The sequence below is a fragment of the Pelophylax lessonae genome (genome assembly GCF_965119305.1).
Source record: "Pelophylax lessonae genome assembly, chromosome: 1".
NCBI classification, from domain to species: Eukaryota; Metazoa; Chordata; class Amphibia; order Anura; family Ranidae; genus Pelophylax; species Pelophylax lessonae.
This window is the reverse complement of record NC_138768.1, coordinates 54,264,329-54,281,239: the sequence shown is the minus strand read 5'-3', so window position 1 is coordinate 54,281,239 and position 16,911 is coordinate 54,264,329. Positions and strand designations below refer to the sequence as shown.

Here is a 16,911-nt window from a genome sequence, read left to right as displayed (position 1 = left end):
GGGGTTTACGCACAAAGCATTCTGGTTAGAGCACTAATCATTGGCCAAAAATGTGCATTTGACAGGCAGTGATGCTGTTAGGGGCTAAGCATAAAGAACTCTGGGTAGAGCAGTCATCATTAGCCAAATATGTGCATTTGGCTGGCAGTGATGCAGGCAGGGGTCTAAGCAGAAAGCATTCTGGGTAGAGCACTCCACAGCAGCTAGTACTATGCAGTAAGTGTATGCACTTGGCAGATTGCTGTTGAGGATCCCAGCACAATGCATTCTGGGTAGGGCAGTCAGCATTAGTGAATACTGCCCATTTAGCTGGTGGTGGTATTGTCAGGGGTCTAAGCACAAAGCATTCTAAGTATGGCAGTCAGAATAGGGGAAATCCTTCCATCTGGTTGGCAGTGGTGCTGTCAGGGCTCTAAGTACAAAGCATTCTAGGTACAGAAATCAACACTGGTGAATACCATGCATTTAGCAGGAAGTGGTGCATCCTGGATAGAGCAGTAAAAAATGGTGAATACCACTTATTTGGCTGCCAGGGGTCTAAGCAGAGAACATTCAATGGCTAGGACAATGCAGCTATAGTCATACATGCAAAGCATTCTAGGTTAAGGCAGTAAGCAGTAATGAAGTCTATGCACTTGGCGGAGTGCTGTCAGGGATCTAAGCACAAAGCATTCTGGGTAGGCAGACAGGACAGGTCATTTCTATTGAACATTACCAAAAAAAGAATCAATGATGGATTGTGCCTTACCTGGCCATCTGCTTGTAGGCTTCTTCAGCCACAGCAAATATGTGGGGATCCATGTCACCCATGTTTTGGCCGCTGTACGCGTAAATGACATCTTCACCGTAGATTGGCAACTGTTCATAGGGGTTTATGGCAACTAAAACAATACCTATACATACAATAAAGAAGTTCCAGGTTAATGAATAATCATATTACAGTGCAGTCACAGTTATTTAAACGTTATTTGATTGACATTTAAGTGTCAGCCTTAGTGAAACCCACTTTGCAGCTTTTACCTACAGGTAATGTGCACCGTTTAGGAGATATTCACATATTTTTCAGCTGGTGATATCACTGGTGCATGTGCGTTATGCTCTGAAGGGACATTATATTAAGTATGCTCTTCCTTCAGAGCGCTGTTCCACGGTTGTGGCTCACAACGTCATTTCGACTTTGCCATTCAAACAGCCAGAGCCCGCCAACCAGTAAGATCAGGCGAAGATGGAAGCGCTGTTCGCAATGACAGCACACCACTGGAGGGCTTCATTTTAAGGTAAGTCTCTCATAATGTGCTAGTATGTGATGTGCACTAGCACACTATGACATTACCCTGCAGGGGGCCCAGATTTTGTTTTCTTCAGCATTTACTACCGCTTTAAAGTGTAGTAAACCCTAACAATAAACTTTTTTCATTTGCTCCTTTTTGGTCAGGTAAATATACCATAGAAAGCTATATACTGTACTGTTATGTTATATCTATTAGATAAATACTTGCCAGAAGCATTGCTCTGTCCCGCGTCCTCTATACACTTTCTGTGTTATCTCAAGGAGTCTCATTCTGTCCAATTCTCTAGTCCAACATAAGAACTTGGTTCTTATGTTAGACAGTAATTATTCTGTAGTCCATGTTATAGAGATGAGGGGAGTGGGGGGGGGGGGGATAGTTTAACAAAAGACAACTGGGCAGGGCTGAAAACAATCTGAACATTTGTCACTAAGTCCAATGGAAACTTCGAGAACCCACATGGGCAGAAGAGAACCAGTAAGGCAGCAAATGTAGCTAGGACCACTGATAAAAGTAAATATAAGCCACACTCCAAAACGTAACACTTCTTTCAATATTAATTAGTCAAAGGAAAAAAGGTGCATACATTAATGTCTCCACCTGAAACCAGTTTGCCTATCCTTGTGAGCAAGCCAGCAGTGGTGAAACGCGTCAAGAAGGTGGTCTCAGGTGGAGACAATAATGTATGCAGCTTTATTCGTTGGCAAATTAAATATAGAAAGAAGAAGCACGTTTTGGAGTGCGGCTTATATTTGATTTTTGACTGAGAGTGGAGATTGGCTGTGGTAGGCAGTACCTGGGCCGTCCACGTGGGTTTAAAGGAGCAAGCCTGGAGTGGAGCCATGGCTTTGGGTATGTTCCTGTTAAAGGAGACAGCCATACAACCCCCTGCATCATCTTCTCCTCCCACTATAGTGCAAGCAGGCACTGCCTACATGAGAGTGAAAACTCTGCTCTGAATTCAGGAGCAGTGCAGCATTGTTGCCACCCCATCAGAGGAAGCTGCATTAGTTGGACTTCACTGACAGGATCAACAGGTATTTGTGGGTCTTTGCAGACTAAGGGACAAAGAAAACTTAGTGGGGCTTTGGGACTAAGAGAAAACTGTAAGCACTTACTATCTAGTGCTGCAGCACATATATTTTTTCAATTGGAGGTCACAGTTCCACTTTAAGGCAAACACTTTTTCTTAGGTTGGGGAGAAGTTAGAACCCCTGTCATGTTTTTACTACTACTATTCAGGGTTCCATTATGGCCTGTGTTGATGGGTCTTTGAGCTTATGTTTATGTTGAATACTTCTGAGACCATTTAGAATTCATTGACAGGTGCATTTGACCTGCTTCAAGCGAGTTTAGCATTCTTATAGACTTGTATGCGAATGCAAAAGCTTATGGAGCAAAAAAAGCATCAAAACAAGCCCTACAAGAGATTTCCCCTCACTTCTTGTAATGCTGACGTTTTACACAGAAATCATTTTTTTTTTTTTTTTTTTTTAGCAGAGTAGGGAAATCTAGAACCCCAGCTGTCATTTTTTTCTGTCCTTGTCCCAGCTCCCATACAGTAAAGGAAAAAGTATTTCATCCAGTCTATAATTTAATGGTAGGTTTATTTTAACAGTGAGAGACAGAATAACAACAAAATCCAGAAAAATGCATTTCAAAAAAGTTATTAATTGATTTGCATTTTAATGAGTGAAATAAGTATTTGATCCCTTTGCAAAACATGACTTAGTACTTATTGCGAAAAACCTTTTTGGCAATCACAGAGGTCAGATGTTTCTTGTAGTTGGCCACCAGGTTTGTACACATCTCAGGAGGGATTTTGTCCCACTCCTCTTTGCAGATCCCCTACAAGTCATTAATGTTTCGAGGCTGACATTTGGTAACTCAAACCTTCAGCTCCCTTCACATATTTTTTATGGGATTAGGGTCTGGAGACTGGCTAGTCCACACCAGGACCTGAATGTGCTTCTTTTGAGTTGCACCTTTTTTGCCTTGGCTGTGTGCTTTGGGTCATTGTCATGCTCAAATACCCATCCACGACCCATTTTCAATGCCCTGGCTGAGGTAAGGAGTTTCTCACCCAAGATTTGACGGTACATGGCCCAGCCCATTGTCCCTTTGATGTGGTGAAGTTGTCCAGTCACCTTAGCAGAAAAAACACCCCCAAAGCATAATGTTTCCACCTCCATGTTTGACAGTGGGAATGGTGTTCTTGAGGTCATAGGCAACATTCTTACTCCAAACACGGCGAGTTGAGTTGATGCCAAAGAGCTCCATTTTGGTCTCATCTGACCACAACACTTTCCCCCAATTCTCCTCTGAATCATTCAGATGTTCATTAGACAAACTTCAAACGGGCCTGTACTTGTGCTTTCTTGAGCAGGGGGACCTTGCGGGCACTGCAGGATTTCAGTCCTTCACGGCGTAGTGTGTTACCAATTGTTTTCTTGGTGACTATGGTCCCAGCTGCCTTGAGATCATTGACAAGATTCTCCCGTGTAGTTCTGGGCTGATTCCTCACCGTTCTCATGATCATTGAAACTCCACGAGGTTAGACCTTGCATGGATCCCCAGACTGAGGGAGACTGACAGTTATTTTGTGTTTCTTCCATTTGTGAATAATCACACCAACTGTTGTCACCCTCTCACCAAGCTGCTTGGTGATGGTCTTGTAGCCCATTCCAGCCTTCTGTAGGTCTACAATCTTGTCCCTGACATCCTTGCACAGCTCTTTGGTCTTGGCCATGGTGGGGAGACTGGAATCTAATTGATTGCTTCTGTGGACAGGTGTCTTTTATACAGGTAACAAGCTGAGATTAGGAGCACTCCCTTTTGAGAGAGTGCTCCTAATCTCAGCTCATTACCTGTATAGAAATCACCTGGGAGCCAGAAATCTTGCTGATTGATAGGGGATCAAATACTTATTTCACTCACTAAAATGCAAATCAATTTAGAACTTTTTTGAAATGCGTTTTTCTGGATATTTTTTTTGTTATTCTGTCTCTCACTGTTAAAATAAACCTACCATTAAATTATAGACTGATCATTTCTTACATGTGCCTTGTGGTGTAAAGCAATACGCATTTGTTGCCTGCTATTGCATTATGCCTTAGGGTGCCATTTTTCCTAAGTTACTGCAACAGATAAATGTGAATGGGCTACCATTGGCACTTTTCCACTGCAAGTACCGGCTCGGCTCTACTCGGCCCTGCTTGGCCCTGTTTGGTTTTCCACTGCATGGTTCCACATGGTACGGTGTTGGAACGGTTCAGTACGGTACGGTATGGTTTGCTTTTCCACTAAAGTAGTACTAAAGTAAGTGGGTGGGATAACAACGATTCTCTGACCAATCAGTGGCTAGTAGTGACTGCATGCAAAGGATTGTGGGATATGGTACCGGTATGGTACCTTTTGGAACCACAATCGAGGTGGTACTGTTTTAGAGAGCCGTACTGTTCGGTTCCATGTAGTGGAAAAGCGCCGCCGTACCGTACCGAAACCGTTCCTACACCGTACCATGCGGTACCAGCAGTGGAAAAGCACAAAAACGAGCCGAACCGTTCGGTTCCATTGAGTGAAAAAGCCCCAAATGATTGGTCAGCCAGGTGTTGTGAGGTCACGATATCCTGTCTCTAACGAGCAGGGCCCTCTGATTCCTCCTGTATTGAATTGTATTGTAACTGTACTGTCTGCCCTCATTGTTGTAAAACGCTGCGCAAACAGTTGGCGCTTTCCTGTATGATATTAATAATAATAATTTCATATTACCCACTCAGTTCACTTACCACAGTAGGTATAGATGTGGTTTGACTCTAAGAAGCGCACTTTGAGATTGTGAAGCACGGCTGGCTCGTGGAGATAGCTGAGGGCCGTGAGGTCATTTTCACCCACCAGAATATCTGGATTACGTAAATGAGGTAAAGAAGCGTCAGTCACGGGGAACTCTATAACCTGAAATAAAAAAAAACAGGAGAATCGACTTTAAAAACATGTACTATAATAATAAAAGGGAAAATATGGCCTTCTGGCTAAGTTCACTTTTACCTTTTGAAAAAATAAACAAATGCACATTTTTTTTCTCTAAGAAGCCTGCAGAGCATTGCACCCAGAATAAGCAGATTGCAGATGCAATGTCTGGCTCCTGTAGACTCTCAGGATAGCAGTCTGCCCGTACTTCACCAGCACCCTTGTAGCTCATAGAGAACTACAAGCTGTCAGCTGCAATGGCCGACAGTACTTGCAGTCTATCCATTCACAGGAATCTGTGAATAAAGGGCGGAGCCCCGCACGGTAGAGCTGTTTTCAAAAGGTGACAGCGGGTGCGGGGAGAGGATTCCCCCCACTGTCACGGGGGTGGGGATGTAGATGCTGGAACATGTTACCTGTTCCACCCTATAAAGGGGTGGAACATTAAACATGTTCCAACTGTGAATTTAACCTTTAAAGCAGAACTTAACCTATAACAACTAAATAATAATAATGTTCTTTAGCAAGGAACATACATTCCACACAGAGGCGTAACTAAAACCTTCAGGGCCCTGATGCAAGAAACCATGAAGGGCCCCCCAGACCCCTGGCCGGGGCCCTTACCTTCAAGCCCAGGGCTCTTCCCACTAATCCTGGGGCTCTTTACACTCGTTGCATGGCCTTTTATTACGGTCCCGCAGCAGGATTCTTTCACAAGTTCTGCAGTGGGCCCCCTTCCTGCAATCTTGGGGCCTCCCCACAGTGGTGCAATGCCAGGGTCCGGTTGCAAGTGTGACCTTTGCGATCCTGGAAGTTCACCCACTGGATTGCTACCGGGCCCCCTGGAGCATGGGGCCCGGTAGCGATTGCAACCCCTGCAACCCCTGTAGTTACGCCCCTGATTCCACATTATTAATTGCGCTACCAAAATTAGTGTGTGCTGTAAATCAACTCCAGCATCGCTCCTGTTTCTTCTTGCTGGAGGCTGCCATTTTGCTGAAGCCCAGAGCACCTAAGCAGCAGTAAATCTTTAGGCTGTCAGCAGATCAGCCTCTACAAATTTGCCATAGTGCCAAACAAAAGAGAGCAACTGAGCCTGTGCAGAGCAGGATGAGGCAGTGTATTAATGTTTTTTTTTTTTTTTAACAGTATAAACACTTATTTTTAATGTTTTACATAGCGATTCCTGCAAATGACCTGAAGTGATCTAACAGGACTTAGGCTTCATTCACACTTGTGCAATTTGTCGTGCAACTTTGGACATCAAAGCTGCATGATAAATCATTCCCCATGTTTTCCAATGATAACCATTCATATACATGCGACTTAAAGTTGCAGCAAGTTCAAAGTAGTTCATGCAGTACTTTGGTCTGCCTTTCATGCAACTTGAGGGCCATAGACTTCAATGTTAACCCTCAAAAGTTGCATGGAAAGCATACTTGAATGCTATACAATGCAACAGTTGTGCAACAGTTGACCATCATCACTAGTTGTCCATCATCACTGGTCAAAGCTAAAATCGTATCCAAGTTGCAGCCACCAAACTTTGGAGTTGCACAAAACTTTGGAGTCGTACAAGTGTGAATGGAGCCCTAAGAGAAGTATGGGAATTGTTTTTATTTTTTAATCATCTTACCTAGGTTGATACAGCATTGGTCTGATGATGCATCTGTCCCCCGCCGGCTCAAAGGTTGAGAACTGAGCGATCAAACACCACCAATCACTCAGTTCTCAGGGCTTCATTAGCAGAGAGCACTGGCTCTCTGCTCTGCCCCCTCACTTGAGCGCTGGACTGTGGTGGGGGCGGGAGAGGCCAGTTCAGGCTCTTGGTGGCTCGCTGAGAGGCTGAGCCGAGTGCCGGTACAGGCATGTGGGTGGATCCTGACCATATGGTTGCAATCTTCCCCTAGCCTGGACCGGCTCTTTGACGTCAGCCGACAGCGGGCTTCAGCCTGAAAGCAGGACACAGAAGTCAGGATTTTTTTTCATTCTTTTATTCCTTCTTCCCCAACAGAATACAGGATGATCAGTTCATTCCTTTTGGATAACAGAAACAAAAACGCTGAGCTACGTGGAAAGGTTGCCGCATTACGGAGGTGGTAAAGAATGAGTGAATGGAGGGATCGTTGTTGGGGAAAGTCAGTGTTGTACCTGTACATGGCCAGGTAGACCGCGGAGTCCTTGGGACAGACTGTGCTATAGATCTTTCTGATCAGGATGGTCCGGCGCGGTAATAAAGTCCCCGTCACTGTCCTGGAACGGACATTTCTGATTTATTCTCTGCGGTTTATCTACCACAACCAAAGGAACAAATGCATTCAGTCAGCCTCTGATGTCCATGTATCAAGGGTACAATCTTCAGAGTGACAGGCCTCCATCCTGCTGACGTCTTGGATTTCCGGAGAGAGACGCTCCTCACCAAGGGCACAGAGGAAGTGTCCTGACATCCCAATTATTGAAGTATGAAATAGAGGCCGGCGACAGGGGATTGCCGCAATGGCATGGTCAATGTTAATCAGAGGAATTTCATTTAGAGGCGGATAATGAATTCAGCTGGAAGTAAAGCTGGCCAAAGACAAAATGGCAGCCAGCGAGAACCACGGGGTCCTGGTCCAAAATTCAATGCTGAATTTGGGGGAGAATTAAAGAGGACTCCAATTAACCTTTTCACCTCCAGAGCAATTTTTTTTTTATCCATTTGACCTCCGGAAGATTTACTCCCCCTTTATGACCAGGCCGTTTTTTTGAGATACAGCACTGCCTTACTTTAACTGACACCATTCTGGGAGGATGTCATTGTACGCTCCCTCCAAGAATAAGCCGACCGTGCTGCAGCCATCATTCGGCTATGGCCTGGTCGGCAAGTGGTTAATAAGCAGCCACTCCCCTGTCCCAAAATACAGCGGTGGTCTCACCCCAGCTGGTCTCCCCTCCTGTCGTTTCTCCCTGGCGCCGTCATGTTAACTGTAGGCACACGGCTGTGACAGGTGGCGGCATGGGAAGCGATACACTTTGTGAATGGTCCTCTATTCTTCTGGGGCCTCTCATTTGATGAAGAAGACCGCGGGAAGGGAGAGGGGGAGGAGATCTTACGCTTCTGATCACCCAGACTAGTGGTCTTCAAACTGCAGCCCGGGTGCCGCATGTGGCCCTTTGCTTGCCTTTATCTGGCCATTGGGGCACGATTCCTCCCACTGATACAGGACACTATTCTGCCTACTGACACCAATAATGGAGCACTATTTCTGACACTGATGATAGGGCGCTATTCCTCCCAATGATATGAATGATGGGGCACTATTCCTCTCAATGATATGAATGATGGGGCACTATTCCTCCCAATGATATGAATGATGGGGCACTATTCCTCTCAATGATATGAATGATGGGGCACTATTCCTCCCAATGATATGAATGATGGGGCACTATTCCTCTCAATGATATGAATGATGGGGCACTATTCCTCCCAATGATATGAATGATGGGGCAATATTCCTCCCACTGATATGAATGATGGGGCACTATTCCTCTCAATGATATGAATGATGGGGCACTATTCCTCTCAATGATATGAATGATGGGGCACTATTCTTCCCAATGATATGAATGATGGGGCACTATTCCTCCCACTGATATGAATGATGGGGCACTATTCCTCTCAATGATATGAATGATGGGGCACTATTCTTGCCAATGATATGAATGATGGGGCACTATTCCTCCCACTGATATGAATGATGGGGCACTATTCCTCCCAATGATATGAATGATGGGGCACTATTCCTCCCACTGATATGAATGATGGGGCACTATTCCTCCCAATGATATGAATGATGGGGCACTATTCCTCCCACTGATATGAATAATGGGGCACCATCCCTCCCCTCAATAACATATGTAGCGATGTTTAGTTGCACTGATGCCAGGAAAATTTCCACTCCCATCAGCTGCAGTCCGGCCCCCTAAAGTCTGAAGGACAAAAAAACGGTCCTTTCTTTAGAAAATTTGAAAACCCTGGGCCTAGGTGATCGGAGCAGAAATGTGAGCCAGGTACTGGTCAAATTCCGGTACCTGCTCTCCCCCTGCTCCCCAAAAGTGCCATTTCTTCACCAGGAGCAGGGGAGGAGGCCTTAAAGCAGAACTTCTCCTTTTGGGTGTAGTTTCACTTTAACCACTTTACCACCGGAGGATTTTGCTGTCTTACGTCCAGGCCACTTTTTGTGATTCGGCACTGTGCGACTTTAACTGACAATTGCGCGGTCATGCAACGCCGTACCCAAACGAAATTTACGTCCTTTTTCCCCACAAACAGAGCTTTCTTTTGGTGGTATTTGATCACCTGTGCGCTTTTTATTTTTTGCGATATTAATAAAAAAAAATGCGAAAATTTTGAAAAAATAACAATATTTTTCTACTTTGACAGTTAAAAAATATCCAATATATAAAATTTTTGTCATATATTTAGGCCAAAATTTATTTAGCTACATGTCTTTGACAAAAAAATTGTCAATGAGCGTATTTTTAACCGCTTTAAGACCGGAAGATTTTACCCCCTTCCTGACCAGGCCACATTTTGCGATTCGGCACTGCGTTATTTTAAAGGAAAATTGCACGGTCGTGCGATGCTGTACCCAAATTAAATTTATGTCCTTTTTTTCCCCACAAACAGAGCTTTCTTTTGGTGGTATTTGATCACCTGTGCGATTTTTACTTTTTGCGCTATATACAAAAAAAATATCGACAATTCTGAAAAAATAACAATATTTTTCACATTTTTTTATATGAAATTCCCCAAAAAAAATTTAAAAATCAAAATATTTTAACTTTTTTTGCCAATTTGTTTTCTGCTACATATTTTTGGTAAAAAAAAATTGCAATAAGCGTATTTTGATTGGTTTGCGCAAAAGTTATCGCAGCTACTAACTACGAGAAATTTATGTAATTTTTATTGTTTTTTTTTAACTAGTAATGGCAGAGATCTGGCGGCGATCTGCGATTTGTTTGCGGGACTGCGACATTGCGGCGGACAGATCGGACCCCTAACTGACATTTTTTACACTTTTGGGGGGTACCAGTGACATTACTACAGTAATCAGTGCTATAAATATGCACTGTTACTGTAAAAATGGCACTGGCAGGGACGGGGTTAATTTTTATTGGACATCAAGGGGTTAATGTATGCCTGGTGCTTACTGACGTGTGTGGGGGGAGGGGACTGAGTGACACAGGCACAGATCGCATGTTCAGCTATGCTGAATCCTGCAATCTGACCCTGCCTTTCACTTAGGAGATCCGCCCGCTTTGTTTCCACAAGCGGGCGGATCTCCACACTCGATCCCCGACGATCGGGGAAGAGCAGCGGTGATCACCGCCGCTCCTCCCCTGGCCCGACTCCCGCTGTAACTTAATACAGCGGGAGCGAGCCTCCGGCGGCGCGTACGCCGCCCACAAGGGGAGGAGTCCAGCAACGTAGGTCTACGTCGCTGGACGGAATCGAAACCACTTTGCCGCAGTAGCACCAATATGAGCGGTCGGCAAGTGGTTAAAGTGGCTGTATACCCCGCTTTGTGATTTTTACCTACAGGTAAGCCTATAATAAGGATCACCTGTAGGTTAAAGGAATTTCTCCTAAATGTGCCCTGTTTAGGAGATATTCACCCTGCATGCAGTCGCTGGCATCAGCAGCACAAGCGTTCTGAAGATCCAGCGTATTGCGCCGGAAATTCAGAGCTTCTTGCCGGAACCGAGGGCGTCATTGCGGCTCCGGCCACTCACAGCTCCAGAGCCCGCGAACCCGGAATAAACGCCGGGGGAACATGTCAGTCCCCTCAGTGGTGACCGGGCGCCGCTGTGGGGGCTTTGTTCCACGGTATTTCGTACCGTGCTAGTTTGTGATGCATACTAGCACATTATGCCATTGTCTTGCAGGTTTTTTTTTTTTTTTACATGTAGCACCACCCCCGCAGGAGCTGCTGATTATATTATTGGGTCTACACCCTGCCTAACAACCCAATCAAATTGGCTCGATCCCTCCTCAGGCACAACTGACCCAGAATAGGACTGGACTATCAAATAGATACACAGGTTGGAATACAATACTTCACTATGCAACAATACCTTGTTACCTTCTTGAATAGTAGTCCTTCTGGGTGACACAATGGAACAACGCACAAGATTGTAATTAACCAAACTTAGTTTACTATATATCAAATTGAATAGGGGAGATACAATACAATACAATACAAGTCCATAAAAGGTTATTTAAAACAGCTTTAAAAAGGTAAAAGAATACCCCCACACTCCTCCTGCATTAAGGCTAGACACAGTACCAGGTAGGTGGGCCTATCTGAGTCCCTCCCCCAGAGTTCTCTTCTTTCTTGTTGATCTTCGCTAGCAAGGTTATTGAATAGAGCTCATTTGTAATCCAGATTAGGAATAAAGATCAAGAGAGAGAAAACAACGAGCTGTTAGTTGTCACCGCAGGGTGTCTGCGTAACTGAGCAATAACTTCTGCGAGAGAGATAAGCCTCTGGCGACTCCTTTACAGACCTTATTGTTTGTCTATGAGTCTCCTGAGAGAGTATGGTGATAAACCCCGGGGTTTTATCACCTCCTGCTGCGCTACCGCTATCTGTAGATAAAACTGTCTCTTCAGCAGATAAAGTCAGTTATTGGGCATGTGCCCTCTCACCAACAGAAGTTTCTCCTTCGCGCGCTTCCACTGCGGTCTCAGTCCTTTGGCTATATGCCAGCCGCGCGGGGTCCTTCTGGCGGATGACTTCCGGTCTCGGCAAACAGCAGTATGACCTCCAGGAATGTGCCTCGTGCTTGAGATGGGACGGTTCCACGTCGTCCCTCCAGGCTAAAAGGCTCTGGCCCAATATCCAGTGTCAGTCCTTCACTCTCGCTCGCTGGTTCCTCAGAGTCCAGCGCAGAAAGGCCCCCCCCCTTCGCGCGCTTCTCTCTTCCTTTAAATAACCTCCCCCATAGTGCCGTGCGGTGCAGCCGTGCACCCTGGATCTTGCAAAGCAGCCTGGGAGATGTAGTTTCTTCATCTTGTGAAAAGGAAGTCACAGCCCGGGAAATTCCATGCAGCTACCACTAGAGGGAGCCTAGTTCCTGGATCTTGCAAAGCAGCCTGGGAGATGTAGTTTCTTCATCTTGTGAAAAGGAAGTCACAGCCCGGGAAATTCCATGCAGCTACCACTAGAGGGAGCCTAGTTCCTTCCCACATATCAAACAGTGTCTTTAGGCATGTTTAACCCCGCTACACACTCCCCCCACTTGAGAAACTTTGGTCCCCAAAGAGGTCAACAGTATGTACCCTAGTGCATAGGTTGGCATTATACAACAAAAACATTAACATTTTGCTGAAATAAGTCAATCTGAATACATCCAATTTTGTATTCTAATAGCAGTGCAACAGTAAAACGATAAAGTGCAATTAATAAGCAAATAAGTGATTTCTACAGTGTTAATATAGTGCTGATTTCTAGTGCTTTTATATAGTGCTCCTTTAAAAAGCACATGTGCCTTTGCAATTTCTTAAACACTTACATCTTAAAGTTTGTGTTGAAAAAAAAACATCAAAAGGTGAGAAAGAGAAAAAAACATATAGTGAGGTCAGAGCAACAAAATGTGCGCAAACATTAACTCACAAAGTAAACCAAATTGTGAACATCAAAAACTGTGCTTATTATAATGGCCAAACCCAATATCCTTATGTACAAACTTAAATGCAAACGTTTTCTACTTCAATACTTTGTTCTCATGATCTCTCACAGACCCCCCAAAACTTGGGTGGCTTGTACAGTTGTGCCTGGGGGTGAGCTAGGGTTGTCCCCCACCAAATCTACAGTGGAGGAACTAGGCTGGTCAGGAGATCTTTTGGAGGTAAAAACAGCTTCTTCCGAACATTCACCCAATTGATCATAGGTCAGTCTCTTAGGTGGGTGAATGACTCTCCTTTCCCTCTGTTCCCGTGGAGGCATGCTCTCAGAGGTGCTAGGATCAAGCACTTCTGAGGATTCTTCAATGTCCCCCTCCTCATGTTCCAACACAGAGGAACCTGATGGTTCAAGAGAGGTCAGTTCTTCTTCAGAGAAGGGTGCAACCTCCTCCTCAGGATCTTCATCCTCAGCTGCTTCTTCTGGAAGCATATGAAAGGGTATGAATTCAGGGGCTTCTGCCCGAAGGGCTCCTCTATCAGCCAAGTCAGATGAAGACAGGGAGGCAGGTGTGGGTTCTGGCAACTGAGATGACCACAACCAGTCGGGTACCTCCTCTTCATCTTCCAAATCTTCAGATGGAGAACTTCCCTCTCCCTCATCTGGGAGCGTCGTCTGAGATCTGGTAACTGGTCTGGACCGGCGAGAAGTCGAAGGGGCCTCTGACAAGTCTTCCACAGGGGGCATACGAACCGCTTCAGAGAGAGGCAGCAAATGGTTCCGATGCCAAGCCTTCAATGGACCCACACTTCCTTCAGGCCGAATTTGGTACACAGGAAGGTTTGGCAGTTGCTTGCAGATAACATAAGGTTGGGACTTCCAGCGGTCTGCCAACTTGTGTTTTCCCGGGACACCCAAGTTTCTCAACAAAACCCTGTCCCCTGGTTGCAGGTCATGGATCCGAACTTTTAGGTCGAAATTTTTTTTATTCCGCAGTCCACGTTGATCAGATGTGGCCTGAGCCTTGTCATAGGCCGCTTTCAGACTCTTCCGCAGTCGGTCCACATATCCTCTATGCGATGCTGAAGAGGTATGATCAGGCGAAATGCCAAAGGCCAAATCCACTGGCAACCGAGCCTCCCTTCCAAACATCAGCCGATAAGGGGAATATCCAGTAGCATCACTGACAGTGCTGTTGTAGGCATGCACAATGACAGCTACGTGCTTGCCCCAATGCTGTTTCTTCTCTGAGCTCAAAGTCCCCAACATATCCAAAAGAGTCCTGTTAAATCGTTCAGGCTGGGCATCCCCCTGTGGATGGTAGGGAGTGGTTCTAGTCTTTTGAATGCCTAACATATCTAACAGTCTCTTGATCAGTCTGCTTTCAAAGTCCCTTCCCTGATCAGAATGGAGGCGCTGTGGTAACCCATAATGTACAAAGAACTTCTCTACAAGAACTTTGGCTACCGTTGAGGCCTTCTGATCCCTTGTTGGGAATGCTTGAGCATATCTGGTAAAATGGTCTGTTACCACAAGGACATTCCCCTGGCCACTCAGATCAGGCTCTAAGCAAAGGAAATCAATGCACACCAGCTCCATGGGTCCCTGACTTTGTAGATGGCCCATTGGGGCTGCTTGACGTGGCAGAGTCTTCCTCTGTATACACCGGACACAAGAATGACAGTATCCTTCAACTTCGGCCCTCATACAAGGCCAGTAGAACCTGTCCCTGACAAGCTGAAAGGTTCTTTCGGGCCCCAGATGGCCATGATTATCATGAAGAGCGGCCAGAACTCCCTCTCTGTATTTAGCTGGTAAGAACAGTTGCCACTTCTCCTCCAGATCTTCAGATGGACCTCTCCGGTAGGCCACTCCTTCTCTGATCTGTAACCGGGTCCACTCTCTATGCAACAGACGGGCCCCCTGAGGGGAGTCAGTTAGAAGCAACTCAGGGCTCTGGATCTCCAGGGCTTCCAAGAGAAGTTTTCCCAAAGGGTCTTCCAACTGCTCCTTCCGCAAGTCCCTTTTGGACAGCCGGGGCAAACCCTCCCCTTCAACTTGGGTCACCTGGCAGTAGCATTTGGGTACTCCGATAGCCGAAACCCCAATCTCTTCTGCTCTTGACCCTCCTCGGGATCGAAATTCAGTTCCCTGATATAGGGCACGCACCCCTTCTGGAGCCAAATGAGTCCATTCTTCCGCAGGTTCCTGTGGAACATGCAACCTTCTGGATAGGGCATCTGCATCCCTATTTCCGATTCCTGGCCGATACTTCAGGCTAAAATTGAAGCTAGAGAGGGCAGCCAACCATCGATGTCCTGTTGCATCCAGCTTGGCCGTAGTCAACAGATAGGTGAGGGGATTATTATCTGTCTTGACAATGAATTCAGCTCCGTACAGGTAGTCTTTCAATTTGTCAACCACTGCCCACTTCAAGGCCAAGAATTCAAGTTTGTGAGTAGGATAATTCCTTTCAGCAGGCAGTAGGCTTCTGCTCACATAGGCAACAGGTCGCAGATGACCCTCATGCTCCTGATAAAGTACCCCCCCCAGCCCATCTCGGCTGGCATCAACATGCAGTTCATATGGTTTTGTGGGGTCCGCATAGGCCAACACAGGGGCAGTGGTTAGGGTTTCCTTCAGCTGGACAAAGGCCCCTTCGCATTCCGGGGTCCACTGATCCTGGATGGATTCCTTAGCCTTCCGGGGGCCTATGGTGGACTTCGCCGGCTTTACCAACTCAGGGACATCATCATCTTCATTCTTCAGGAGCTCATTTAGGGGTCGGGCAATCTGGGCGAACCCCTCCACAAACCTCCTGTAATAGGAGCAAAAGCCCAAGAATGACCGGAGTTCGGTCACATTTGTGGGTCTCGGCCAGGAAGCAACAGCATCCAGCTTGTCCGGGTCAGTGGCCACCCCTTCTTCAGACACGATATGGCCCAGGTAATGGACCGAGGACTGATAGAATTGGCACTTCTCAGGAGAAAGTTTCAGACCTTCTTCATGTAGCCTCTTCAAGACCTTTTCCAACCTCTCCTCATGTTCTTCTAAAGTTCTGCCATACACGATAACATCATCCAAGTATACCAGTACCTCTATCAAATTCATATCTCCAACGGTCCTCTCCATCAGCCTTTGGAAGGTAGCAGGGGCCCCGGACAACCCCTGAGGCATGCGATTGAACTCAAAGAACCCCACAGGGGTGATGAAGGCTGTTTTCTCCCGATCTTCAGGGTGCATGGGGATCTGATAATACCCACTCTTTAAGTCCATCACACTGAACCACTTCGCCCCTGACAGACTCTGTAGGGCATCTTCGATTCGAGGAGTGGTATACTGGTCTGGGATGGTTCTTCTGTTCAGCGTTCGGTAGTCGATACAAAGCCTCAAAGATCCATTTTTCTTCCGGACTACCACTATCGGGGAAGCATACGGGCTCCTGGATTCTCGGATAATCCCGATCTTTTTGAGCTCTGCCAGCTGTTGACGTAGATCTTCTAAGTCACCTAAGGGGACTCGCCGGACTCTCTCCCTGAAAGGCTTGTCCTCACTCAGGCGGATCTTATGAGTGGCGCTCCTGGCACATCCCACGTCAAACTCGTCCTTAGAGAATATTTCCCTCCATCGAGCAAGTTGTGCCTTGGCCCTCTTCACCCATTCCGGCGGGAGGGCAGCGTTTCCAGAGCAAAGCTCCTCTATAACCGCTTCACCCTGTTCCTTTTCTTTGAAATCAATGGGGGCAACTGGGGTAGCCGGGTTGACTTGGCCCAGGAGCACTCTGGCCGGTACCTTCACTGGTGTAATAGAGGTGTTTCTGACACTCACTAAAACCCTTCCACGGTTTTCCTGTAACACCTTCAAAGGGATCACCTCAGGGATCACTTCTATCCCTCTCTGTCTCTCCTTTTGACCTGATTCAAAGATAATGAAGGGACCCGGCTGTTGCCATGTGAGTTTAACAGAAGCCTTAAAACAGGCCACCT

At 46.2% G+C, this 16,911-nt stretch overlaps 1 protein-coding gene across 1 annotated transcript in view; it reads right to left on the bottom strand.

Annotated features, from left to right (window-relative positions):
- MYO5B (myosin VB) overlaps positions 1-16,911 on the bottom strand; it is a 436,041-nt gene that overhangs the window by 248,445 nt on the left and 170,685 nt on the right. The window contains exons 3-4 of the mRNA XM_082255167.1: positions 5,078-5,243; positions 749-893 (exon numbers count right to left, since the gene is read on the bottom strand). Coding sequence (XP_082111293.1) covers positions 749-893; positions 5,078-5,243 — 311 coding nt within the window. The remainder of the gene's footprint in view (positions 1-748; positions 894-5,077; positions 5,244-16,911) is intronic.